Raw genomic sequence first — 26,450 nt, 5'->3', positions numbered from 1 at the left:
CCCATTTCAGGTTCGATGACTGCTGACATTAACTCACCTATTTTCAGCATAGAATGTCTATTTAATCAACTACTTCTAAATTGAATTCAATCGTCATTAGATTAATTCCTCTCTCTAAAACTTTTGTTAACCAAGGTGTTCACTGGCATAAAGATTATTTCAACAGTGTAGATAAAAAAACACCTAGCCCTGTATCTAGCCTACTATGTACACAAGAAATGCAAAATCTTTACCTTTTGAAAACTCCACTAAGGAGTCTGAGGACAGCTAAAAACCTCAGCCTGAGCATATACACTGCAGCCCAGCTTCCTCCTGAAATATTATTAAAGGGTATTTTTGAAGGCATAAATCCAGAGGACAAAGAGAGCAGCGGAGAGCCCTCAGCACCAAGACCTTAGTCAGTGGGCAGCTGACAGTGAGCCTAACGAGAACCGAGCTCTCCACCAGCAACAGGGAGACACGGGGCCAAACTGACTTCTGTGACGGAATCTCTTCAGCTTCACAGGTGCCAGGCTCAGGAATCACCATTAACGCCCCGGAAGTGTAAGCGAAGGTAAGGCTGAATCAGAGGAATGGGCTGCCAGTCTTTTAGGAAGAATCTAGATCCTCTCCAGTCACACCCAAGGTGGAGGCTACCCTTCTCTGCTCCAGTGTGAGACGAAGATGGAGGCTCCTCAGATATCACAGCCCAAGTGGGAACTGCACGGAATTCACTGCTTCCTGACGCTGCCCTTGCACCGCTGCCAGACAGGGTGACAGCCACCAGATAGGAGGCCGGAAGCTCTGTTCTGTGCTGCTGCTTCTGCCTAGAATTCTGTGTGGCTGCATCTTTCTCACTGTTCACTACTCCCTAAATGTCTCCTCCACAGAAGCAATTCCCCATTCACTCTCTCAAACCTGCTCATCCCCCCATTCTTCTTTGCCTTTTTTGTGATTTTGTTTGTCCTCTGAAATCACATTATGCATTTATTTCGTGTCTGGCTCTTACACTGTTGTGTCAGCTCTGAAGGTGCAGGCACCTTAATCTATCCTCGGCACAGGTAGGTTATCCTGGGCTTTCAAATAAATGGCAGGTATATAATAGAATAAACAAATCAGTGAAAATTATCACATAATCTTCACAGCACTGTGAGGGTAAATAGTCTTAATCTCATTTTACAGATGTCAAAGACAAGGCTTGGAGAAGTTGAATGACTAGCTGACCCATACACAGCAGTGTAGGTGCGGAGTCAGTATTCCCCATTTGGCAAATTGTGCCCCCTACCTTGTTTCCGTCCTCATACACTTTCCCCCATTCCCTCCCCAATCTCTGAACCTCTGCTCCTGTGATTCTTAACTTTAACTGCTTGCTCTCTGAATCACCTTAGGACCTGGCAGCTTTTAAAACACCCCAAGCCCAGGTTGCCATCCCAGACCAATTCATCAGAACTTTCGGCGACTTCAAATTGCCAAATGGCTTTCCAGCTCCTTTTCAACATAGTGCCTGTCCTGTGTAGGAGCTCTGAGGTGCACTGCCCAGCACCCTCCTGCTGGGGAACTGTTCCTACTGGGGTCAACTCAGTTATTATAGAGATAGTTGATCTGGTTCCATTTCCTGGATCTCTGTGACTGGTTCAGCCAAAGTCATGTGACCCAAGCAAGGCAAAGAGACTCAGTTTTGTTTTGTTTGGAGGAAACATCAAGAAAGAGGAGCCTTCTTGCTGGTGAATTTAAACCCAAGAGAGTATAGGTGTGTGACTGCAAAGGGACATATCTCCGAAAAAGGCTGCCTGGAGCAAACCAACCAGGGCAGACCCCAGAGGCGGAGAGCCAGTCTTCACACCGCTGTTTGAACACCTGTGTTCAGCTAGGTCTGACACCCTGCTTGTCCTGTCCTTTAGGTTGGGTAAACCACTAAATCCCTTTTTGCTGCATAAGCTATTTAAATTGGGGTTTAGTCATTTATAGCCAATAAAAACTAAATACTGCTGTTTGACCTCACTGAAGTTTTGTGGGTATTTGTTTTATTTCTGGGATCTCTGAATTACCCACCCACTACACGGCGACTGAGCAAACTGGAGGGGATTCACCTAGCTGAGCAGTCAGACGCCCACTATGGCAGCAGAGAATTCAATCATTATTCCACCTTGTTTAACAGGCCTTGTGTTTTTTTAGTCTATCATTATTGTGGAGTCGAATGAGATGTCAGGTTAAATTTAATTTCCTCCTAACGTCATATTAAAATTTGTGAAATTAACTTCAGTTCCAAGCTTTGATTGGACAATTTAACTCTTGTGGTCCTCACTTCCCAGACTTTCTTGTTTAAATTAATTGGAATTTCGCCACCCCTCAAGGCAGAGTTGCAAAAATAAAGAGTCCCAGATATCACACTCAGTTTGGCAGGCAGTTGGAATTCAACAGCCTGAAAAATGATCTGGGTTCTCGGGCTGTATTTATAGTGACAGTATTTATCCCATGGTGTGTCTTGTCTGACACAATTTAAGGTCCAGAACCCCTTGGATTTTCCATAGCCCCATCCAGAGCAGGGAAGCCCGGCTGACACATCTTGACACATCAACCCCCTGCCTTCTTGAACACTCTGTGGGTACCCGTTACCTTGGGAATTTACTTCTTATTTCTCTAATGGCTCAGATCCCTGTATGTAGCAGGTGTTACTATTTTCAATGCTCACAAAGTACTTTGTCTACATGAATCAATCCTTTAAAATGGACAATAAGTGCATTTCAGGGATTTCACAAGGGTTTTTTCTTTTTAGCCAAAATGTGGGATGTAAGTTCTTTTTTGTAATTAAGTATATTTTAACTCAAGCATAAACCAGGGCAGTGTAACGTAACACACAGAGAAGAGGTTGGCTTATCCATGGAACAGGATCTTGATGTTGTTCTGTGGTCACATATTTCTTTGGATTTTAATTTCTTTTTTTAATCTAATTTTCCTACTTGCCTGTGTTATTTATTAACAAGAGCAATACTTCTTTCATTTGCAAACATATATCTAATTTCTACACTTGGCATTTCACAAAAAAAGATCCAGGCTCACTTATCTTGTTCCTGTAATAACACTTATAATGAAGAGCCTGACTTTTATTAAAATTAACCTTAGCACTTTAAATTAGAATGACAAACAAAATTCAAATAAAAGAATGCACTAATTGTCCTTGCTTCTCTAGTCTGGTATGTATGATAATATCTATTAGCTGATTAACATTAATCCAAAATCAGAAACTTAATAAATTGGTTAAGGTTGACATTGTTTTTCTCAACCTAACCCTTGAGGTTTAGTTGATGACATAGTTCATATAGGATAGTTACAACATCAGAGTATTATTGTCTGAGCCTGAAAAACATGCTGAATAATTTTTGCCTGTGCTTTATGGCTCCTTCTCTGAATGTTGCCATTTTAAAGCATCTGATGTTATATCGATAATAGTAGTGTTGACAGAAATATCAATACAGGCCATCCGCTGCCAAAAAGGAGGCTAGACTGATATTTTGCCTATTAGCAATACTATTTATTTTTTTACAAGCTTCTATAGAAATAAATATTGATGAAATTCTATTTCAAATACCCTGACTGACTTAGTCGATAGGCATACTGCCCATAGGCATACTGAAGTCGAGGGGATTGAACATTTCCAGAAGTTTCTGGACTGCTTCTGAAAAGGGAAGGAAAAACCCAAACTTTTCACACAGGCCATGTTGGCAGTGCATGCCACCCACTCACTCTGTGCTCCTTGGTGCCCTGGTACATCTGTGAACTTCGGGCTAACAGCTGTTCTTCAGGGACTTCTAGGCCTGGTAACACACCCTGTGTTGGCAGAAAGGAACCAGGCTTCATCCTCTCGAGTTAGAGCATCCAGAAAAATATCATCTGCAGATATGAGCCCTGCCCTGCCAGAGCTCTGTGCAGAGCGGGGATGGAGTTGGGTGGGCTCCAGGGCAGTACTCACGGATACCAGAGTACTGCAGGGTGGGCTTCCCAGGTGAGACCCCTGCAGCACAGCCAGTCCTTTATGGTTTTCAGAGTACGATCTCTCTCCATTCTCCAAATGAGTTTTCCCTTCGCTCCAGTTGGGCTGGAGACTGTGTCAGTGAACAATGTGCCTTGGAAAAGGGGCCCCATGCATTCTAGGTCAGGACATTAAAAGAGGACCAGGCCCTTTCTCCCTGGCTGCTCGCCTGCCTTGTTGTAAGGAGGACCTAGCCACACTGAGGAGTCCCCAGAAACAGCCCCAGCAAAGCCCTAGCCAGCAGCTGATGTCACCTGTCATACATGGCAGAAACAAACCTCTGCTACAGTCCAGCCACAGCCTTTGAGCTGTCTGGCTGAGATCCGGGGCATCTTCAAGCATGCCCTGACTTATTCGAACTTGTGAACCCGCAGAGTTTGTGTTCTGGATGGTAAATAGTTTCTTTGGGGAAACTGACATTATACTGCATTATGCCACAGAACTCAGAGTACAAAACTCACAATGAAGGCAAGCAGTTTGCAACTCTGGGGTGAAGAGCAAGCCCCCAAAAAGACTTGATGTGAGTCACATATTCTCAACAAGTGATGCTATTAGGCAAGGAGAAATCTGATATTTTGAGTGATCATAGCACAGATATATGTAGAATATATGAGCAGAAAGATGGGAAATCTATGGTATTGAAATTCCATGGGAAAATCTAAGGCACATTGTCATAGGAGGAGCTCAGGACCTTGTTGGTAAGAGTGGCACTTTGGGGGAGCTCTGGTCCTTAGATTGAGCAACATTTCCTGGCTTCAACGGGAAGATGTGTGCTGTTGAATCTCTAGGAAAAACTCATCACGCTGGCTTCCTGGCATGTACTGGACTGTGCTTATTGCTGGAGGAGCTCGGGGCCTCCATGTCACTGAGGATGGCTGCGGTGCTTTTCAGGGCAGCCCTGGTTCTTATTTTGAGTGTGACTTCTCAGCTCCACTGTAGCACCCTCATCCTACCAGCACAGCTCCTTCACCCCGCTGGCATAGGCCTGCTGCTTCCACTGCTGACCCTTCGGCCTTCCCAGCACAGATCTGTAGAAGAGACTGGCATGAGTCCTTCTTGCGGGTTCTGGACCTCCAGTTGGACTCATGGAAGGCATTGTCATGGGCTCTAGGTTTTCATCTGGACGCCTGCAGGACATGCTGTGGGATCCAGGCCCTTGGCTGAATATTCTGGGTCTGTAATGTTGTGGATAGATTTCCTGCACTTTCTTGTGTTAAACTCTGGGTGACCATCATAAAATAATATTATAAATTCTGTGTCTTGATTCTAATTGTTCTCTGCACAACCCCTGACTACAACAATGGTTCGATAAAATATTCGTTTTGTATTCTTTTTGAAGGAGACAGACTTTGAGTTGGTCTTTAAAAAAAGATTGTCGGTGACCAGATATGGGGACAGCATTTAGATAGGAGCCGTGATTTGACGAAGGGCCTCAGAAGGTATAAGAACCAGTCCCAGATGAGCCTTGGAATTAGAAGATCAAACTAAAGCTGCCTTAAAATTTGAGGAGAAAGTGTTCATTCTTTCGGCTTTGGGGTTTTCTTTTAAATACAATTTTTAAGCACTTTCTATGTGCCCAGATGGTTGGATAAGGATGTGGATTCAGCAAAAGATTCAACACAACATATGGCACAAGGAATCAGACATGGGGCAGATCCGATATGGCCTTGCACACTACATCTAGGTCTGTGGAAGGAAGGTCCTTCTGGGAGTGGGAAAGTAAGTGACAAAAGCCTCAGAGCCAGGGGCAGCCCCTGACTGTGCCATCCTAGTGTGTGAGGGGAGGCAGCAGAAGAGTCCATGAAACCAGGTGGATGAACAATCCTCATGGGACCCGGCTCTCATACCAAGATGGCACTAGCTCAGATGCCCTCTGCAGTCAGTCCTTTTATGGCTCTCCCACTCTCAGACACAAGAATGAACCCTGAAATCCATGCATATTCTCACTGATGTACTCAATGATCATTCAGCTGAGAGAGGCACCTCTGAATTCTGCTGGCCAAGGTCTCTCTGAGCCCTCGGTCAGGGACAGACCCTAAGCAGAACCTGAGCCAGGAAAGCAGTGACTGAGCTGTCAGAGGCCACTTGCCCCAGATGCACAGAACAGCTGATGACAATGGAGATGCAGATCCAGGGCTTTCCTGGTGATGTGTAATTCCCAGGGACTATCAAGGGGCCACTTTGAATGAGAAGACATAGATATAAAATGTGCGTCCTGGCACTGCCAATTAATATCTTTTTGATTTTGGATGGGTCATGCCCTGTCTGCAAGTCTTCACAATTCAAATGAGGACAATTACCTATTCCATGGCCTAGTGTGAGGAGACAGAAAAGGCGACTGGAGTCTCATGTCCTAAGGCTCAACACCCACGTGACCAATGAAGTACTTTAAGGGGTCTCCAATGACGCTGACCCTACCGTCTAAGACCTTGATACTCACAAGCATTTACGCCACTTGGGGAGGCCAAAGTGGCACTATTCATAACCATCCACAAACCAACACTGAGCACTTATGGTGAGCCAAGCACTGTGCTGAGAGTTGGGAGGAGCAAGGACGGCCTTTGTCTTCAGTAGCTCCTGGTGGAACGGAAGATACAGACAGAAAGGAGTCATCCCAGTGGGGGAAACCAGAGGGCAGAGGTTCTTTCGAAGTACCTGGGGAGAGCTGGAAACTGGTGAGCTGGGGAAGACCCCAGAAAGTGTGATATTTGAGTGGCACTTAAAAGGCAAGTGGGACCGTCCCAGAGAGGGGACACATTTATTCCAGGCAAATTAGGGCAGGCCTGCTGCTCCATGCTTTACACCTGCCAATGCTAGTCATCCCCTAATCCCCCTACAGGCAGGGGTTGCTTCCCATCTTACAGAGGGGAACCGTCTGGTGCAGGGGAGTTACTTTTGGAAGGTCACATAGCTATCTGGTCGGTGACAGAACCAGACCAAAGTGACTCTGAAGTCCATATGTTCCTTATCTAATACTTTATGCTCACTGGACTACGCTGCACCATGGAGCAGGAACAGAGGGTCTTGGGTTTTCAAAATTTAGAGCAGCTTGTGTCAAACTTGCCTAGGATAAAGTTCTAATTCTTGGTTTTTCTGGGAGGCTGTCTTTCCTAAGACATTAAAAAAAAATAAAGATGCTACCCATCCCCCACCTCCACCCTAGCAGTTCTGGGTCGGTCTGCAGGTGGGGACTGATTGCTCCTAGGGCATCTGCAGTACTGGCAAAGCTGGTTCTGCAAGTCTTATTTAAGAGCCCCGCTCTCTTCAGCCTTCTGTCTGCCCCACCCCCACCCCCAGACTCCTGAGCACAGGGAAGTGGCGTGGAAACACCTTAGAAGCAAAGCCACTGGGCTCTAAGTTTTACTCCAGGTACAACTTGGCTTGGAGGCTGGCTGGCACTGGAGATTCGCAGGGAGGAACCCCAGCCAGTGATGCTCTGCGTTTGGTAAACAAAGTCCCGTGAAGAAGTCAGGCAGATAGGCAGTGACACTCTCTCTCATCTTCTCTTGCCAAAAGTCCACCTTGGCTCCTGTTCCTGTCATCTAAATCCACAAGCATTTCCTGTTGCTGCAACATTTGCTCCACGATGAAGAAAGCGGGCAAATCTTCCCAGACTGCAGGGTTCCCGGTGGACCAGGGTCCTCTCTCCAGGGGGCAGGAACCACAGCAGGAAACTGGGAGTTTCCCTGGCTCCAGCAGCAGCAGCAGCCAACCCAGGCTTGCTAGATTCCAAGAGGGAAGAGTTTGCAGGGCACAGACCAGGCTAGACACAGAGGTCATAAAACAAAATTTATCTTTAATTGGTAAGTGTCAACAGCAGTACAAAAGATGGAGTGATGACAACTAGATTAGGGTAGAGAGGACAGTCTTGAGGTAAATGAGCATAAATAGGCAGTTCTTATAGACACTCCCCTGCGGGCCTGAGCCCCGTCATGGCATATACATTATCACCCAAGATGGCATGTCTAACATATCAGGAAAGCACCTTGTGCAAAAAGGAAAAAAAAAGTAGCTAAGGTGCCAACATACACCAGGATAGACAAAGACAGTGTGTCTTTCAATTTTGTCCTTTCCCTTAATTATGAGGCAGAGGAGGGGAAGACTTGGAAAAGTACCACTGAAAGATTATTCAATGCTGAGTTTTATCTCACATCAATACTGCACAACAAAATCCAAGAGGTTTGTGTATGCAACAAAGCTAAGAACAATGATCCATTCGTTTAAATTTGAAGCAATTCTCTCTCTCTTTCCATCTCTTTAATCCTTAGCAAACATTTTTTTTTTCATCACCAAGAGGAGAATGTGAGAAAGATGTGATAGCAACCCTTAAGGTCATTTAAAAACTTTACACTGGACTGTACAAGATTTTTTTTCGATAAACTATTTACATTTTCAGACTTTCAAACATATTCAAAGCAGCAATAGACACTAGTTTTTTGTGTTTTCTTTTTTTCTAATTGCCCAAATAGTTACCAGCCATGGGCCAAGTAGGTACCTGCGGTTATACATAGAATTTCTACAAAGAAAATCTGCAGTTAAAATTTGCTTGAGGGTGTATTCAATGTCCCTAGAGTCTCAAGGGTCACACCCACAGTGTTGCTATAGGAACCAAAGCACAGTACCTTGACAACGGAGTTGTAGTCGTCCCAACAGCCCTACACAAACTTTACACTTCGAAACAGCAGCCAGCATGTCAGTCCAGCATGTCAGTGAATTGTGCTGATTAAATTAACATAGAATACAATCTCACAATATACATCACAAACAAATTACAATGTTGGGAAATAAAAGAGTTACAGTAAGATAAGTTATGTAGTAACAGCTTATAAGCTTGTCTAGGATAATAAAAATTTTACATGGCAAATACAATAATGAATGAACATAAATGCTAAGCATTCTAATTTGCTACAAGCTGGAGAAGGGTACAACAGACTGCACTTTCAGGAAAGCAAAAACACATATGACAAAGGAAGACAAACGGAGAATGTACATGAGCAGACCTGCAATGTGCAGCATACAAAACAGTTAAATATTTGCACATTCCCCATACTCCAAGAGCACCAGCACTGAGGCCTCACTTTATGCTGTGGTTCTTCAGGAATAAGAAACTGCTGAGCAAGATATGTCACGGAGTTGCAGTCAAGCTTTCCTACTGCCAAGAACTTGGGGGAGCAGAATATCTGCAGGGAGCACTACCTCTGTCCCCGCCCTACCCCTGCCCCAAAGGTGCCAGCATTCCAAATTCTTGTTCATGAGCTTTTAGAAAGCAACCTGTCCCCAGAGAAAGAGGTGAGATGGGATGAAAAGGAAATGTATTTGCATATCAGCATTTTCAATGATATTAGCACAGGGGCAGGGTGGGTAGTATAGGGCAGCAGAAAGAACAACAGACGGGGTTGTTTACTGAAGAATAAAACATGTCAGGGGCAGATGACTTAAGGAAATGATGCAAGTGCTTTGTAAAAGGACAAATGAGGTCATATGATATTATTATACTTCGAGAAGTGAGCTTAAGTGCCAACTCAATCCTTGGACAAATGTGTACATCATCAGTCAAGGCTACAGCAACCATTTTTGTCACTTTCTCGTTGAAACGGAAGACCCAGTAATAATTTCAATACATTCCTCTAGCTGCATTTCTTTGCAGTTGTTGGCACTTGACACAGGACTTCTCTCATGGTCTCAAACTACAAAGTGATTCTTTTTCCTTTCCCTAATGAGTTGGTAGAGGTCAATTCTTTGCAAAATAAGGAACGGAGAGCAGCGGCTTCAGCTGTGCTGTTTAAATGACCAGGCTGCCTTCTTACTGAGGGGAGATGGGCTTCCCCCAAACCACCTCTGCTTTCAGCTCGTGCCTGGGCTTGTGGCTAAGGAGGGCATGCTTCAAAGCGGCCTGGCTTTACAGGCAAAGAAAGCAGCCTTTAATTTTAGCCCTGGGTGATCGTACCCTCTTCGAACACCCCAGGGACCTGTGGGGCTAATGTCCAGGGAGGTCAGAATTTGACAAGCTCAGTAGCATTGTGAGCCCACACCTGAATTTAGAACTTGGCCTGTGAGTTGGTGTCAGGACCCTGGCAAATGAAATCAGGCCTGAGGACAAGGCTGGAGAGTATCAGATACCAAATGCAGTGAGCTGATGTGCCCCCGAAGGGCTGAGCTGGTATCAGGAAAACAACAAAGCTTCCCCATGTCCCCACAAAGGACACTGCTGGAATCTGACAGGGAAGCACACAGGGAAGCCATCCTGAAGCCAGGGTCCTTTCTCTTCTCTTTCTTTTCTTTGTCCCTTCCCTTCCCTTCCCTATTCCATATGGCCCATAGTTTCTTTTAGGGAGAAGATTGTCTACCAGGGTCCCTACTCCAAGTGACAAGGAAAACCCTGATCCTGTAAATTCTTGAATGAAGTGAAAATAATTTTTAATCTCTGATTCAAAGACACTATGAACTAGGGAGCCACTAAAGAAGGGTTACTTGACATTTTTTTATTGTAACTGGCATGGTGGGACTTTTACTAACGGCCAGTCTCAGAAGCAGATGTTTTGTTTTTAAAATGGCATTCATGCTTCACAGAATGATCTTAGAAGATTTACGTGAATTCTCAAAGCAAATGGACTCTCTCAGCTGTACTAGAAATTTCATATGTTCAATTCATCAGCTTTCTAGAAAATAAAAAGGGAAAAGTCTGAGCCTGTGGACAGTGGGTTCTATGCATGAGAGCCCAAAGAGAGGGTTTTGTAGGACAAATGCTGTCCTTGTTACAGCTGACGATTCGCTGTCCCCAGCAAGTGCAGTGACTTGTCAACTTTTAGTTTGGACCAACACATATGGATAGAAAACAAAAAGGAAATACATAACTTATATCTTACTAAGTATTTGTGAACCAAAAATAAATTCTATTTCTATGTTATATTTACACAATTAGAAAAATCTAAGATGAGATGGTAAAGTCATAAAAACTTTGTTTAAGCCCCACTGGGAAAAAAAAAAATGAAGTGATCCCTATGATTGTCATTCTTAATTCCTTGGATATTTAGAGCCAAACTTGGCTAATAAATAAAATTAACTGCGTATGCACAAAATTTAGATTCAAATACAGCATTACTATCTGAGCCAATGTCAGAGGAGTTTAGAATCAGATCGTTGCTGAATAGCCTTTCATTTTTAAGAACATGGCTACAAGTTATTGAACCCCAGTACTGAGGCAGAGCTGGAGCTAAAACAAAGTGTTCATACACACATGTATTTTGCATAAATAAATGAAATAACAAGACATAAAAATGACTCAAATCCGGCAACTGTGAGGCAAGCCCACACGAGTCGAAACAGATGACTTTTGTTCGTGTAGTTTTTGTACAACAGTTTCACATTAGTCAGAAGTGATAAAAAATACCATTTATATCCAGTGCTTATAACACTTACGAAACAACATCTGTGAGTGTGTGTTTTTCGTTTTTTTTTTTTTTTTTTCTTACTACAAGCAAAATCAAGTTTCAGTCCTAAAGAATAGTCCTTTGTTCGCTGACAGCCCAGAATATTATTTTGGCATGGTCATAAAAACAAACAAAATTAACCTACTCTGCTAAATGTTCGCTTTTGTGCAAAATTAATTACGTACACAATGCTAGCCATACAACACTCTACCTATGCAACACAATAAAAAAGAGCGAGGAAGCAAAAGCCAAAGCCAGAAAGAGAAAAAACATGAGACTGAACTGAGGAGAGGTATGTAATCGAATAAATCAGCAAGACACAATAAATACTCATTTTTTTGAGAAAAATAACCTCCTCCTCATTTGAAATAAATGTACAAGAACAAAGTTCCAATCCCCAACCAATATTAAGAACAAAACATTCCTATCAGTACCTTGAACAGCTTATAGAAAGCACTCCCAGCTAATGACACAGCTAGTGACATTGTGGCTAGACCTACTTATTGCTATTAGGTATGGCCTGGAGCACTCTTTCAATAAATATGAAGGTATACAATTTTCTTCCAAGTTACAAAATGGCTCAAGAAATCTGATGGGGCCGTTCCTATGTCCTGGTGATCAGATTCTGGGTTGTCCCATGAGGTGAATTGTCCCATTAACTGACACTCCACACTGAGCCACTCTGGGTGAGGGAGGCGCCACTTAGGCAACCTTGCTGGCTACAGGAAGATCCCGAGGGCACCCTAGAGCTTTCTGTGGTTAGGAGCTGGGGAATGGAACCTCGCTGCCTCCTAGCCCAGCAGCAGCGAGTCTCCGAGCACTGCTTGACTTAAAGTGCCGTTCACCTTGTTTGCATGTAGGCCTGTCACCCATGCAGCCACAGACACAGGGAGTCAGCCAGAGGAGCCGGTGTGCTGCCCCAGGAGCTATCTGTTGTCCAGAGTTAACAGTAGGAACATGCCGTACAGGGAATGTGCTTCCCCCCTTCTCCTTCCCTATAGTTTTCTTTCATTCTCTGGAAGTATCATGACTGCTTACCTCCATTTTTGCTTTGAGGCTATTGTGTAGCTTCTTACGTATGGGGATTTTGCAAAGAATTCCCAGGACCTGCGAGCTGGGACAGGGCAGCACAGTGTAAGGTGCCCACCCATGACGGCTTCCCTGTAGACTCCTACGTGGCCCACAAGCCCTGGGCTTCATTCTTGGCTACAGAACTGTCCTGCCTGGCAGTCAACCACTGCTGACCTTTGCTGCTGAATGGAATTTACGGGAAACACCACTGATGCAGATCAAACTGAATTAAGGGAAGAGATTCTGGCAAAATATTCGAGGTCACAGGGAACCTCGAGGCATACCTGTCGACTCAAGTGCGCAGCCCTGCAGCCAGATAGATCCTCATCGTAAAGAACACAGTAACACAGGTATTTAATAGTATCTTGTTTCAGAAATGCTTTCAGAAGCTCTAGGGACATAAAATCACTATGTACATTTTATTTTTTTGTATCTAGCCAGAGAAGGAGGTGACGAGGGACATAAAGTTCTTTAGGGAAGGGGGGTGAAAAATGAGAATTCTTAAATTAATGCCACCGACAATTTGTTTTTAAATAAATAGTAAGTGGACCCTTGACATTCTGGAATGAATAAATTATTTAAGAGAAAATGTGTTAAGACTGAATGTCAGGGTGAAAGGTAAAGGGTTCATGGATGTAGTGAGGGGCGGTCTCGGGAGGAGAAGACCACGCGTCGGTATCTGGCGTGGGCATGGCTCTGGTGTGTGTCTGTCACAACACGTCACGCACTGATGGCACGTCAAGAGGCAAACACGATTGGGTACATGCACTGTGGCAACCTTGTTCGTTCCTTACAATATGTCGTCTCCAGATTCCTGAGTACTGTACCATTTTCTGGAAAAAACAAGTGTGGTATTTGATTTTAAGATGCCAAAGATTGTCTAAGACTTTGCAGTGTCTCTTTTAAGACTTTCAAAAGTTATGAAAAAGTTTGGCACATTCAAAGTTTAACTCTACATGTGGGAAAAAATGGAATTCCGAGGCCTTTCTAATATGCTCTACATGCAGCTGCACACGCCGTGGACTTGTCCTGTTTCAGAACACGAAATCCTCAGTTGTTTTCTAAAGTAATTCAGAATAAAAACACATTCACAACCTGTAGGCCGGCACAGCATACCTGAGTGAGAATGTTTAACCCCATCTAAAACAGTAACTTAAACCTTTATCAACATCCAAAATGAAAAAAAAAAAAAAAAAGACAAAAATATAAGACTTGTAAGACAGCTATGGGTTGAGATAAGTTTTCAAGTCCTGGTGTCTCATATTTAATATGTCTTCACCTAAATTAAAAAACAACAACAACAATAACAATAACGACAAAAAAAAAAAACTCAAGTTCATGAAAAATCAGGGAAAACTTAATCTGTCTCACACTTTACGAAACAATTAAGACCATTCTGCTGATGTAATTGTGGAGCCACAAATGCATGCGGGCTCTTTAAGAACTTTTTTTGTTGGGGAGGGGGGTGAAATGTCAGAGTATTTTAATTCAGCAAACAAAACTCCTCAGTTGGCACTGACAGCCTCTGGGGCTTCGTTTTCACTGCTATAGTCTGATTTGGGATCATCTTCGTAGTCGTCGTACATTTCCATCTCATCCTCTCCGTTGATCATTTCGGTTCCAGCCAGGCTTCCGCTGTCTGTCTTCATTCCGTAAGTGCTCTGGATGACCGGCAGGCTGGGCTCTGGGCTGGCGGAGGTGCTAGAGCAGTCAGATGTCATCTGAGGTGACGGTGTGGTAGTTGCCATAGTGATAGCACCGGGATACACAACACCTGTTCCTGTGGTGATTGGAATCTGAGGCTGTTGCCTGTATAGATTCGGAAAACAGAACAGACAGAGGGGAAATATCTTTAGATAACAGTTCTCTGTATATTGTTTAGTGTGAGTAACAGCTATGAGTTGCCACGTTATTGAATGAGTTTTACACATAATTATATTACATGTTAGTGTAATATAAACATATATTGCTATTATTCCTGTTTTTTTCAGATGAAGAATATAAGGTTTTGCTTCAGGCCCTGCACTCAATACAAGTAAAGCCAGAATGTGAACCTATCTTGTCATCTGATCTGATTCTATCATGCTTCCCAGTGCCTATATTCTGTACAGACCTGCTGAGCTTCTTCCTCTCACAGGCCCTGACTTCTGCTGAGCCCATCAGCACCCAGTCAGCACTAAACACCTGATAGAGACACAGTTCCTTCAACTCTCATATTGAGCTTTGGTTGCCGGAAGGAGACAGACAGCTGTCAGGAGATTTCTGAATCTATGTGTGGAAACAACTTATCAAGTATTGGTTTCCTTCTCATCAAATCAAATTCTAACAACAATATACTTGTTTCCTAAGTTTTGAGTAAATTAACACAAATTAAATTTCACACTAACTCGCTCAATGCAGTGAATGAGTCATTAAATTTGTGATTTTTCATAACTGCAATGGGAATAATTTTTTATCTAATCACATTACAAATGCCATTTGTAAAAGCTTTTTACAAAGTTTTTACTTTAACTGCAATAGTAACCCATTTTACAGATTTCCCAATTTGGCAACCCAGTGTAAACTCTACAGGCAAACCCAAACTATCACACAGTGTATTTTCTTTTCACAAAGGACTTTTGCTTTTCACAAAGAATAAATGCTTTATTTTTTGATTAAAATTCCATATCGATGATTCTACTAAATAAATTAAATTGAGCTCCTATTGTGCACTATTATACTTAGGAACTTTCACATTATGTTGTTTTATCCTCATAGTAAGCCTAAGGCTACCATTTCCCTATTTTTACAGATGGAGTAATCAATGAAGGTTTGGAGAGTTTAAGTTGTCTGTGCAAGGCTACACCAGTTCCAGAGCCAGGAGCTGAAATCTTCCCTGTGTCTCAGATTTGCTAACAGACATCAAGATTGGGGTGAGAAAAGCAAGTTCAAACCATTGGAAGAAAACAATAATTTGAATCAGAATCAAAACCTTCTAAGCTGGGCTCTACATATTTAAAATTTGTGGACATTAGGTTGGTAATGAGAAGCTAAAAATAAGCAAATAAAGCATCTGTACACTTACTTTCTAGAGTGAGGCACATATGGTTCAGAAAAAAACAAACAAACAAACAAAAAAACCCAAAAAAACCCTAACTCTGGTGGCGGAAAGAAATGTCAGTATGCATCCCCAGTCAACACTGAAGTCTCAAGTGGCAGTGGCACAACCCCAAGACTACCACTCCCCACACGGAATGTGACGGTAATGTGGCTCTGCAGAGTCACAGTCGCCAACCACTGCTTTGTGTTGCATGTGAACGCTAGAGAGAGAACTTGCTCCTGTAACTGATGGTTCTTGTCTCAGGAAGAGCAGTTCTAGGAATTTTATGTGATGCCGGCAACAGAGCTCAGGTCCAGTGTCAGACTTGGGTTTGAATTCCAGCCCTACCAGTTATTGGCTATGAGGTATAGCACATGCAGGCTGTCATCACCAACATCCTCCTCCTCATCTCAGGGTTAGGATGTAGAACCATCATACTTACTCGACAGGCTGGCTAGAGCAGGTGAGAGCATGCATATAAAGCTTGTACACGTAGAACAGGGAGCAGCCCTAATGCCTTTTCTCCAGGGGATAGTGGGTGTAACCCTCAGAGACAGCAGACATACGCTGGACCTTGGAGGACACCGAGGAGATCACAAAGTGATGGGCTGGACCGACTGTGAGCACTGGCTCACAGTGGCAGTATCCGTGCCACGTGACCTGCAGGGGCTTCCCTCCGGCACAGTGTGTGCAGACAGGGGCGTCGAGGTAGGAAAGTGCTATGTGTTCTGAGAATTAACTCTAAAAAGAGAAAATCCCGAAGACTAACATGTGGCTCTGTGACACTCTTCTAACCCCAGCTCCCTGCTTTCCCGGTTCCTGAAGTCCTTGGGTACCTCTGGAACAGCCTCCAGGCCTCAGGGGTGCATCTTCTTGCTCCAACTGAAATGTGGTTCTCTCTTTAGGATGCTGCTCTGCCTCCAGCCTCGTTAGAGTTGGCTGATCCCCTTCCTCCTCTCACAGGAACAACTGACCTGGAAGTGGGCTCACTCCCTTTCTAGTCCATGATTGCTCTTCCAAGCTATTTTTTATTGCTCCATCCTAAAAAAACCTCATCTTTGAATGTCACGTCACTAAATCGTGCCATCCACTAGCACACTGACCTTCGTCCCCCAGCATTCTCCTTGGCTGCTTAAAGATGCCAGCTCAGGGTTCATTGTCGCTTTCTCCAACGACACTGCTGCCATTCTTCTGGGTGAAGGCACTGCTCCTGAAATGGGCACCCACTGCCTTCCTATCTCAGTTCCTTGACCTCCCTGAATACTGTGACCCTGTGACCCATCTCCACCTTAGTTGTCACTGCCAACTGTCACCCCTTGTCTGTCTGGACATCCCAGTCTCTGAGCGCTACATTTTATCTTCCTAGTTTTCTCCTTCAATGATTCTTCCTCAGTGAGGGGATCAATGATCTCCCACCGCATGAAGACCTGTAACTTCTTGATCCTTCCTCCTCCGTTCACTGCCCTCCTTACTTATGCCCCCACATATCTCTTCATGCAGCATAAATGCTGTGCTTACTCTCTCACTGATCTCTTTACCATCTTACCTGGCAAAACTCTAATTTCAGACTCTGCTCCGTCTCACAGATGAACTTAGCTGGAGAAAACACACTCCCATGCTTACACTCTCTGAGTTAATGAGCATGAACTTCAAAGCAGTCTCTAGGGCTGTCCAGGCATTGTATTGCACATTCTCCTATACCACTTCTATTCCTTAGCACCATGATTCGTATTCTCTTAAGTTTTCAAATGTTTAACGTCTTCTCTTCCATTCCTGTACTCTTAGCTGTGTTTTTCATCTAATGGAGAAGTTTGAATCAGTCACAGGAAGCTTCTCACCAGCTTCCACCATCATGTCAACTTGTCTACTGTATCTGAGCTCTTAATCTGGGCCCACCTTCTACTTTGAATTGGTTCCGAACCCAGAGCAAGGCTGAGTCTTCTACTTGTTAATTAAAATTATCTGTTCTTGCTAGGCTATCTCCAGCAACTGCTCCTTCTGTCTGTATCATCAATTTCTCCTCTCCTGTAGTATTCTCACCAAAAAGGCTGTAATTGCTCCTACAAAAAAAACAAAAACTCTTTCTTGGCTCACATCTCCCTCTCGCTACTGCTGTACTTACGTACCCAAAGGCCCAGCCCACGCACACCTTTTTTTCTGTCTAAATTTGCTCCCTTGTAGATTTTGTCCAGGTCTATGGTTTTAACATGCCAACAACTCCCAAATTTATATCTCTAGTAAATTCTAGACTCATACATATAACTTATTTTATTGGGATGCCTAAACACCATCTCTAACTTCTGGGTTCTAAACTGAACTACTCTCTTACATAGCTACTCTTCTCTTGGTCATCCTGATATCTTGGATAATGATTACTTTGTTTTCCCAGCTGCACAAGCCGATTTTTTGTGACTCCATGTCTTTTAAATCCTATATCCAATACATCAACAAATCCTGTTGATTTTCCCCCAGGAATATATCCAGAATCCATCTACCTCCTACCACCCCCACCCTACCCACCTAACCCAAGCCACTTGGAACTCTAATTTGGTTGATTAGAATTACAGGCTGTTCTCCCTTTAGGCAAGTCTCATGCTGTGGATACAGTGAGCTTCTCAAAGCCTAGGTCATAGCGCAGTGCTTTGCTGTCTGCTTATGAAGCTTCAAGGCCTCCTTTTTTTTTTTTTTAATGAGCCAGGCATGGTCATTCCCTAAGCCCTGCAAACTTGCTTTTTGTTCTGCTCACTCCTGTCAGGGTCTGCACAACTTGTTCTCTCACCTACTTTGGATTTTTTTCAAACCACCACAGTGAGGTTTCCTGTGGCCATTCTACTTAAAATTATATTCCATTCTCTACAGCTCTCTTTCCCTATTTTACTGAGTTCTGAGGCATTTATCAGTGTTTTATATTTATTGATTATTTGTCTGACTTCTATCACTAGAGTGCAAACCTCAGGAGGACTGAGAGTTTTACCGACATCCCTAGCTCCAGGGTTACGCCAGGCCTGCAACCCAGGAGGCGCTTGATAAGCACTCCTGGAATACACAGAGTGAGGGAATGAGAGGGAGAACAAGTGAAAAACCCACTGCAGAGGAGGAGAGATGCAGTGCGAGTGGAAGCAGAGGAGGACGATGATGGAGAAGGATGAGAATATAACTGTCTTTAGCGGCTTCAGTGATTGCCCTCATAAATAAGGGAAAGGTTTGTTCTAGGAGAGACCGAAGTAGACAAAAACTAGCCTACAAAGTAGCTAAGAGGCTGTGGCTCAGCGAAGAGTCAAGAACTTTCTGGCATTTGAGGATGTTCCCATGGGAGGCAGGGAGTGCTCAGCTCTAGAAGCCCACAGCAGACGCCCACAGGGGCGGGCTTATCTGAAATACACAACATCGGAGGCCTCTTTGACGTTAAACTGATCCTATGGATGCAAAATCATACAGTTACTGTCCTGCCAATCTTGTTATCTTATTGTCGATAATGGCTCACGAAGAAACGGATTATTAGGTGAGCATACCTACTCATAGTGGGGGAAGCCTAGCTTTCCAGGCTTTCCGAAATATTGCTATGCCCTGCCTGTCTTATACTTTCTTTACTGCCAAGGAAAATTTCTATCTCTCTCTCTTCTTTTTTTTTTTTTTTTTTGTCTTTTTCCTTTTTATCGGTACCGGGGATCGAACTCACGACGCCTGCTTGCAAGGCAGGTGCTTATGCCGCTGAGCTAAATCCCCAGCCTCTCTCTCTTTTTTTAAAATAATTGAATATTACACACACACCCACTACTACCAACATCCAATATGCTCCCCTTTATACTAAAACAGAAATCTTCCTGCCAAACTGACCTGCCCAAATCTTAAGAATGCCCAAATGGTTGGTTGGTCCTGGTACATAATAGTGTGTCTTCCTCTGAGCTTTCCTTCATCTTGTTCGTAACACCAGAATTAGCATTATAGGCACAGACTGTAACACATGCCACGTGTGTGAACACGCACATGTGTGGACAAATGATTTGCTAATCTAGTCATATATGTATCTCACTTCCCCAACATGAAACTCTCTGAAAGATCATGTGTACACAAATAGTGCCTCATACTATGCTAATTTAGGGCAGTTCTGGGAACCCCGCTGGTTTCAAATAGTCCCTTACCAACTGACTGACTAATCAATGAACAAAATGAAAAATCAAGACAGCAGGTTCTAGCTTTCTATCAGGAATTACTTTCCTAAAAAGCATTTTTCCTTCCTTTACAGATCAATTTCAGAGTCAAAATTCAAACACTGCAGATTTCACAAATAGGAGTAGCTGGCAGGTATTAGGTTTTGAAAATAATGGATATAAGCATCAAAAGAAAAGTTGGAGATGTTTGTAATGGTGTATATATGCAACTGATCTGAACAGAGATGGTCAGACTCTCTCTCCTGGGACTTGAGAAAGACTGAGAATGCTCAGCACTGCAGTATGGCTTCCAAGTTCACCTTTGCAAAGGGACTGCATATTTATGTTGGCAAAGTCCCCCCTGTTTGCTAACCCTTCCGACCCTTACAGAGTGCGTAAATGAAAGCAACGCAATTTGTTGCATCAGAAGAGAGGCCGTATGTTTACACATCTCTGCAGCTGATTTTGCTGGAAGGAACAGAAATAATGACAATCTGTTTACTTTATTGGAGGTTATAATCCAGCTTCTTTACAGGAGCATAATACTGAAAACAATATAGCTAGTTTATGTCATTCAATTACATTTGTGAGTGTCTTACAGGCTTGTTTCAACCCCTTTAAGATTAAGATTAAAAAGGCAACTGTTCAAATCATTTATAGCATAAAGCACTCGGAAAGTAATTCTTATATTATAAAATATATAGTTGGCATATAGCATTGTTTTTTTAAAATAATATTTCCTTTAATCTAGGGCTTATCACGTGCTAGGCACTTGTGCTAAGCACTTCCCACATGTTAAGATACTTAGAAGGAAGTTCTGTGGTTAGTATGATTGTCATTGTCACTTTTCTCCTTCCACATTATAAAAAAACCAAGGTGCAGCAAGTTTAAATGAGATTCCCAATGGCAAGGAGAGGATTCAGAGGAATAACGACTTGCATGCATTAGTTCCCATATCAACAAGGAGCAAATCTAGTGTTTGAGCCAGAATATCTGGAAAACCAAGACCTTTAACTATACTCTACAGCCTCTAAGCAATTTGTAGTCTCTAATTGAGAGACATGTATTATGGTAAAAAGGACATATGTTTCACATTCACACAAGCCTGGTTTAGATCTCAGTTCTGTCATTTACTTACTAGCTGTGTGGCCTTAGATAAATTATTTAACATCTATGGATATGTTTTTTTTCCCCAGCCCTACAATGGGGAAGATATTGCCTATCTTCTAAATTTGATATAGTTACAATAATCCATATAATTCACTCAGCATAGTACATAGCATACAGTAAGTATTCAATAATCTATGATTGTGGTCTTACAATAGCCTTAAATTTAATAGTTTCTAGTACCTGAATAATTTTCTTTTGGTTGACAGGTAAATTACTAAATAAGTTTTAAAGAAAAGTAAAGACAGTTGACCATAATTCTTTAGGAAAGGACATCATTATAGCTACATGGATCCCAATAAATATAATTTCTATTTGACATTACTCTTATTAGGATTGCTACAAAATTCTGATTCTTAATATGCGAGCTAAAGGGGTTAAATCTAAGTTACAAGCTAACTGTACTCTATTCTGTTATTGACAAAATTATTTCATAATAGCTGAGTAAAAAAATCTAACTCATCAGCTACAGTTGTGTAGTCAGTAAATGCACAAAAACGTTGAGTAATATAGTTTATTGGCTTGAAAATTATGCATGTCTTTCAAAATCAGCTATAAAAATTGATCTCATCCCCTTTCCATCAAGAAGTCAATAGTAATCTTTGAATTTTTTTATTTATTTTTCTCTCTGTTCCTCTTATCATAACCCCACATAAGGAAGATCAGTCTTCAAAAATGAACCTCAGAGAGTGAATAATCTATTGAATATAACTATTTAAAAGAAAATATAATCCACCTGTGAATTCAACACCTGGTGTTATGTAGCAAGTATTATCAAGATGAGGCAGAGGACAGTGCTCAACACTGAAGATTAAAAAATAAGGCATTCTGGTCATTGCCGATACTTCCACAGCCCCGATCCACACTATACAATGATGCTCCCATAACAGACTCTTCTGCACCATGAGAAACAGCATTGCTGGTCTCTGAAGCTCAAAGTTCCATCATGTACCACATATCACAACAATATACCAACTTTTCTCTGGGTTCTAAGAGCTTTTGTTCAAATGGACCAACTATACTCATGACTGTGCCAGAGAAGGGCTGCAGGGCACATTTTGGGAAAACACGGTGAGGACAATTCCTTTGTTGTCTGGCATGATGGGAGCCAAGATATGGATTTGAGTCTTTGATCTTTTTTTTTTTTTTACTTGGTACCAGGGATCGAACTCAAAACTGCCTGCTTGCAAGGCAGGTGCTTATGCTGCTGAGCTAAATCCCCAGCCCCTGAATCTTTGACCCTTACTACCAAAAGGGTGCCCTGAATTGTTACTTGTAACAAAACTTCTGATTAGCATATGAATAATTCAATTATACTGCATCGTATTATTGTGTTAAAAGTATTTTTAAAATGCATACATTTAAATGTAGAGAAATGTGATATTCCTATTTTAACATGCCTTCATTTATTAAAATACAGGGACCTTCAAACAATAAAGTAGCTTCAGCCTCTTTCGTCCCTAAAAGGTTCAGCTGTAGTATCAATAAATTCATTAACATCTAATGTGATATGAACTATAGTGTTACTGTGATAGTAAATATGTATTAAGTAGAAATGGTAATACTAGAACTCACTTGTCTGGATTTTGAACTAAGCGTTATGTAAAGCATTTTTTGAAGCATTGCCTCATCCTCATAACAATCACACAAGATAGGTGGTGTTATTCATTTCATTGCACACATGAGAAAACAGAAGCATAAGGAAGTTAAATAACTCGTCCACGTAGGTGTCCAGGCCAGTGTTTGAACCCCAGCAGTCCAGCTCCAAAGCCCACGCTCCTTCCCGAGCCACCAGGGCTCAGTCTACTATCGCTGGTTTTTGCATTTTGCATTCTATTTACTATTCAAATTAATTTTCTTCTTTTAAACTCATGCTTCCGAAGCCCTTTTTGTTCCACAGAGTTACCTTTGAGCATCTGTAAACATAAGTAGCTTTTTCCTTTTCCTTTAGGGCCTGTCTTTCTCCACCTATAAGTGAAGCTTTCTCATTCCCTGGCACGGCACAGCTCCTCCACTCTCTGTCATGTTAAAAGCAAGCATAGCTTCATTTTTGCTTACTCGGCTTCTTCTAGCCTCTCCCAAGTGTCTCCCCCTCTGATTCCAGCTGCTTCTGCTGGTGCCTCCAGAGTGGCCCGCTGGTTTCCACTCCTCCGTGCTGCTGGGCCTGGGGGGTTGGAATCTACAGGCATCTGAATCCCCACTTATCCTGACTACTGTGGTTAGGAGGGGCCTCGTTTGAATGCAGACAACCAGTCAGCCAAGTCGAAATTTATACCAGAAATCTATTACCTAATTTTTAAACAAAATGACATGAAATCAGACTTGAAGATATCAAAAACATGTCTAGTTTCTGATTTAAGCGAGAAAATCCACATTGTTACTGCTTCCACCACAGAATAATTTACTGCAACAGGAGTTCTGGATCTTATGCCAAAAATAAGGTCTTCTAACCAATGTCAAGGCCAATTATCTTGTGGTAAATCCCACAACAAAAGCAGACTATTGTGATTAGAGTCAGAAGCACCACCCAGAGAAGCTGGGAAGCTTCTGGGGATTTCTCAAAGTCACTTTTCCCGCCGTGTGTCTATCTAAATAAATGACCAGAAACTCTGTGTGTGGGCACTGAGGTCTTCACGTGGAGGACAATGGAGAGGCGGTCAGCTGGGGGAGTGCTGTGCAGCTTTAGGAGCCATGTTCTCTAGGCTGCCACTTCGGACAACCCCCCAGCCAAGCCTCCCAGCAAGTCACAGCCTCCTCCCTTCTCTGATCTCTCCCAAACACACTGCCAGTAGCTACCCTGCGGCTTTTTTCCGGGATTTTGAAGCCCAGTTGGCTCTGCCCAGGCATACATACCCCACAGTAAAGAATTGCCTCATTTCTTGTCGCCGAGACCGCATCAGTTGCTTATACTCCCCAATCCGGAGCTTTTTGCCATCCACGATGCAGGTGCGTTTCGGCCGGGGTTTGTATTTATAGTTTGGGTACTTCTCTAAGTGGATCTTGCTTAGCCGGGCCTGCTCTTCATAGTAAGGTTGCTTCTCTTGGTTCGACATGGATTTCCAGCGAGATCCTAGACATAAAAATAGCCTTAAGCATCTAAGTGGTCAAGGCGACATATCCCAGGCAGCTAGATACAGCCCGAGTCACAGCTGGAAGCACCTCCGCACTTCATTCCCCTGACTCCTGGCAGCTCTGCTGCCAGGTACCCCTGACTTTGCCAAGCAGTCTTTTAGACAGCAGAGCAAAAGCAGTTCTGTATGGGATGCAGTTACTGTATTTTTTCTCTCCCTAATTTAAGGCTGATTGATGACTCTATGTTTTTTCAGAACATTTCTTTGTTACATAAAGACCATTTCCTACACTAAAGTACGCTCCTATTCATCTGCTTCTTCCTTTCAAGAGTTAAAAGCCTAAGTTTCCTAACCATACATATGAGACTGACAGTATTCTCAGGAAAAGCTCGGCTGGTTCCAGAAATTCAATCATCTCAGCAAAGCTGCCCCTTGATAAGGTATTGGCAGATGCTGACACCCTTCCATACATAAAACCTACTGTATACACCGTCTCCTCTGACCTGGGGTAATTAAAAAAACTAAACTCTACTTAAGAAGTCATAATTTTAGAACCGGAAGGTACAGTTGGAATTATATATACCATTTTCAAGTACTATAAACTTCCATTCAAAGCTGTACCGATACAAGTACAAAAATCTTTAATATGGTTTACACAGGAAGAAGGAAAAGTATTCACTTCTCTAATATTGTTTATAAAGAATGATCTAAACACTTGACGGAGAAGGGATGTGTTTTTTTACATGTATCAAATTGCGTTTTTGTGTCTCGCTAGTGAATAAAGCGGTAACAGCTGTGCAGACTGGATGTTAGCTATTCTTCGGTGGAGATATTTCATACATAAACAAATGGAAAAGTTATACAAATATTCTACATAGCCAGCAATATCCTGGTCTGCTTTAATAGCACGTCCATCCCTGCTCTTTCCTGATTGTTGTGCAAAAGTTGTGTGGAATGGCTATGCAGATACGTTTCTCTGTGCTCTGTGGGCTTCTAGCATTTAAAGCTCAAGGTAACAGAAGATTCTTGGTATTCCTGAAATGCTCAGGCTTAAAAGGTTACATTTTAATGAATATGCTTACTATATTCCTAATAATTTTTTTCATGGATTGCACACCAATAATACGGATTCTCCATGGCTGCCAAAAGGGAAACAGAGGGGGTCTATGCCCATCTGAATGGTTACATTGCTACTAAGCTGGCAGGAAACAAATATGAAGATAGTAAAGTTACATATCAGATTATAAGACCAGAGTAACGCTGACTTTTTTGGAATGTCTTTTAATTTGAAACAAATGTAATCTGTCTGTTAGGAACATCTTGGTTTAAACAATATTTAAATGTTTTTTAAAATCCCTAAACATATCCTTGAAACTCCAAAAATAAAACTCCACTTAAATATAATGAAATTTAGTATTCCTTTTGAAATTCAAAAGTCAAAAGAAAAGAAAAGAAAAGAAAAAGGTGCATTTTAACATTTACCCCTATTTGATTCTATGTATGCTTTAAATTTTTTTAGAGGTCACTGCCTCAAAATGTCTCACAGTCAAGTTAAATTATTTATATAGTGACAAAACATGTGTATTTGTGTGTGTCCAGATCACTGATATTTACTCAGGTTAAATATTTATTGCTTTTGAACAAAACATTTAAAAAATTAAAACCACAGTTTAAGTCTCTAATGTTTTTCAGCTTCTTAAACGGCTCCCTGTGAGACTTTGTCACATCATGACAGCTTAAATAGAACAGTGCCTTCTGTGTTTTTTCTTTTTAGAGAGGAAACATGTTGACTGCAGTGCTGCATGTTGGATAAAATATGTTCAATGTGTTGAGCACAATAATTCCAAACTGTATAATCTGCACTCGGCAAGCTTTACGCTAATAGAACAAGGCTTGAGCTTAATCCTGAGAAACTGGAGAATCACTCTGGCAGTTTACCACAAAATGGGCTGCTGCCCTGTGGTCTATGTGTTCAATGCCCTGCTCTGAAATTTGAACTAGTCATATCTCATTAAAGTAAATGTAGCTTTATTTTACAAGTTTTAAAGTTATCATTAGAGGCACTGTTTGCACTTCATGAATTTCACACCATTTTTGAGTTTACCCCAGTCCTTGATGAATTCGTCTTTCAGTGGTACATATGAGCCCAGGAATTCGACAGTGGAAAACTGCAAGGGCATGAGTGTTTCCAAGACTGGGCAGCAACTTGCAAATTTAAAAAGGCTAAATAAGAAAAGGCAACAAGGCCTGCCCCACGATGGCTGCTGAGCAGTGACCTTTAAGAGTTTAATACATTACTACTATATTTTGTTCCTAGAATCAATTTTACCCAGTCTTACCCTACCAACAGTTTTGTCTCTAAAATGAGTTTTAAGCACTTTCTCTGGTAGACTTAGTATCCTTCACCCCAATAGTCAAATCGTGGGTGTGGGATAGGGGTGACACAAAGGCAGCCAGTAGAGCTTGGTCAGA

General features: G+C 42.3%; 1 protein-coding gene across 31 annotated transcripts in view; it reads right to left on the bottom strand.

Moving 5' to 3' along the window:
* Positions 1–7,785: 7,785 nt before the first annotated feature.
* The window catches only part of Sox6 (SRY-box transcription factor 6), a 559,037-nt gene continuing 540,372 nt past the window's right edge, over positions 7,786–26,450 (bottom strand). For all 31 annotated transcript variants that reach the window (XM_063251818.1, XM_063251830.1, XM_063251843.1 and 28 more), the window contains 2 exons: positions 23,761–23,977; positions 7,786–14,319 (listed from right to left, as the gene is read on the bottom strand). In XM_063251818.1, coding sequence (XP_063107888.1) covers positions 14,016–14,319; positions 23,761–23,977 — 521 coding nt within the window. In that variant the 3' untranslated portion in view covers positions 7,786–14,015. The remainder of the gene's footprint in view (positions 14,320–23,760; positions 23,978–26,450) is intronic.

Source organism: Cavia porcellus, unplaced genomic scaffold (assembly GCF_034190915.1).
Source record: "Cavia porcellus strain 051 isolate PalLab524CR breed Dunkin Hartley unplaced genomic scaffold, mCavPor4.1 scaffold_6, whole genome shotgun sequence".
Lineage (NCBI taxonomy): Eukaryota > Metazoa > Chordata > Mammalia > Rodentia > Caviidae > Cavia > Cavia porcellus.
This window is presented reverse-complemented; position numbering and strand designations above follow the sequence as displayed.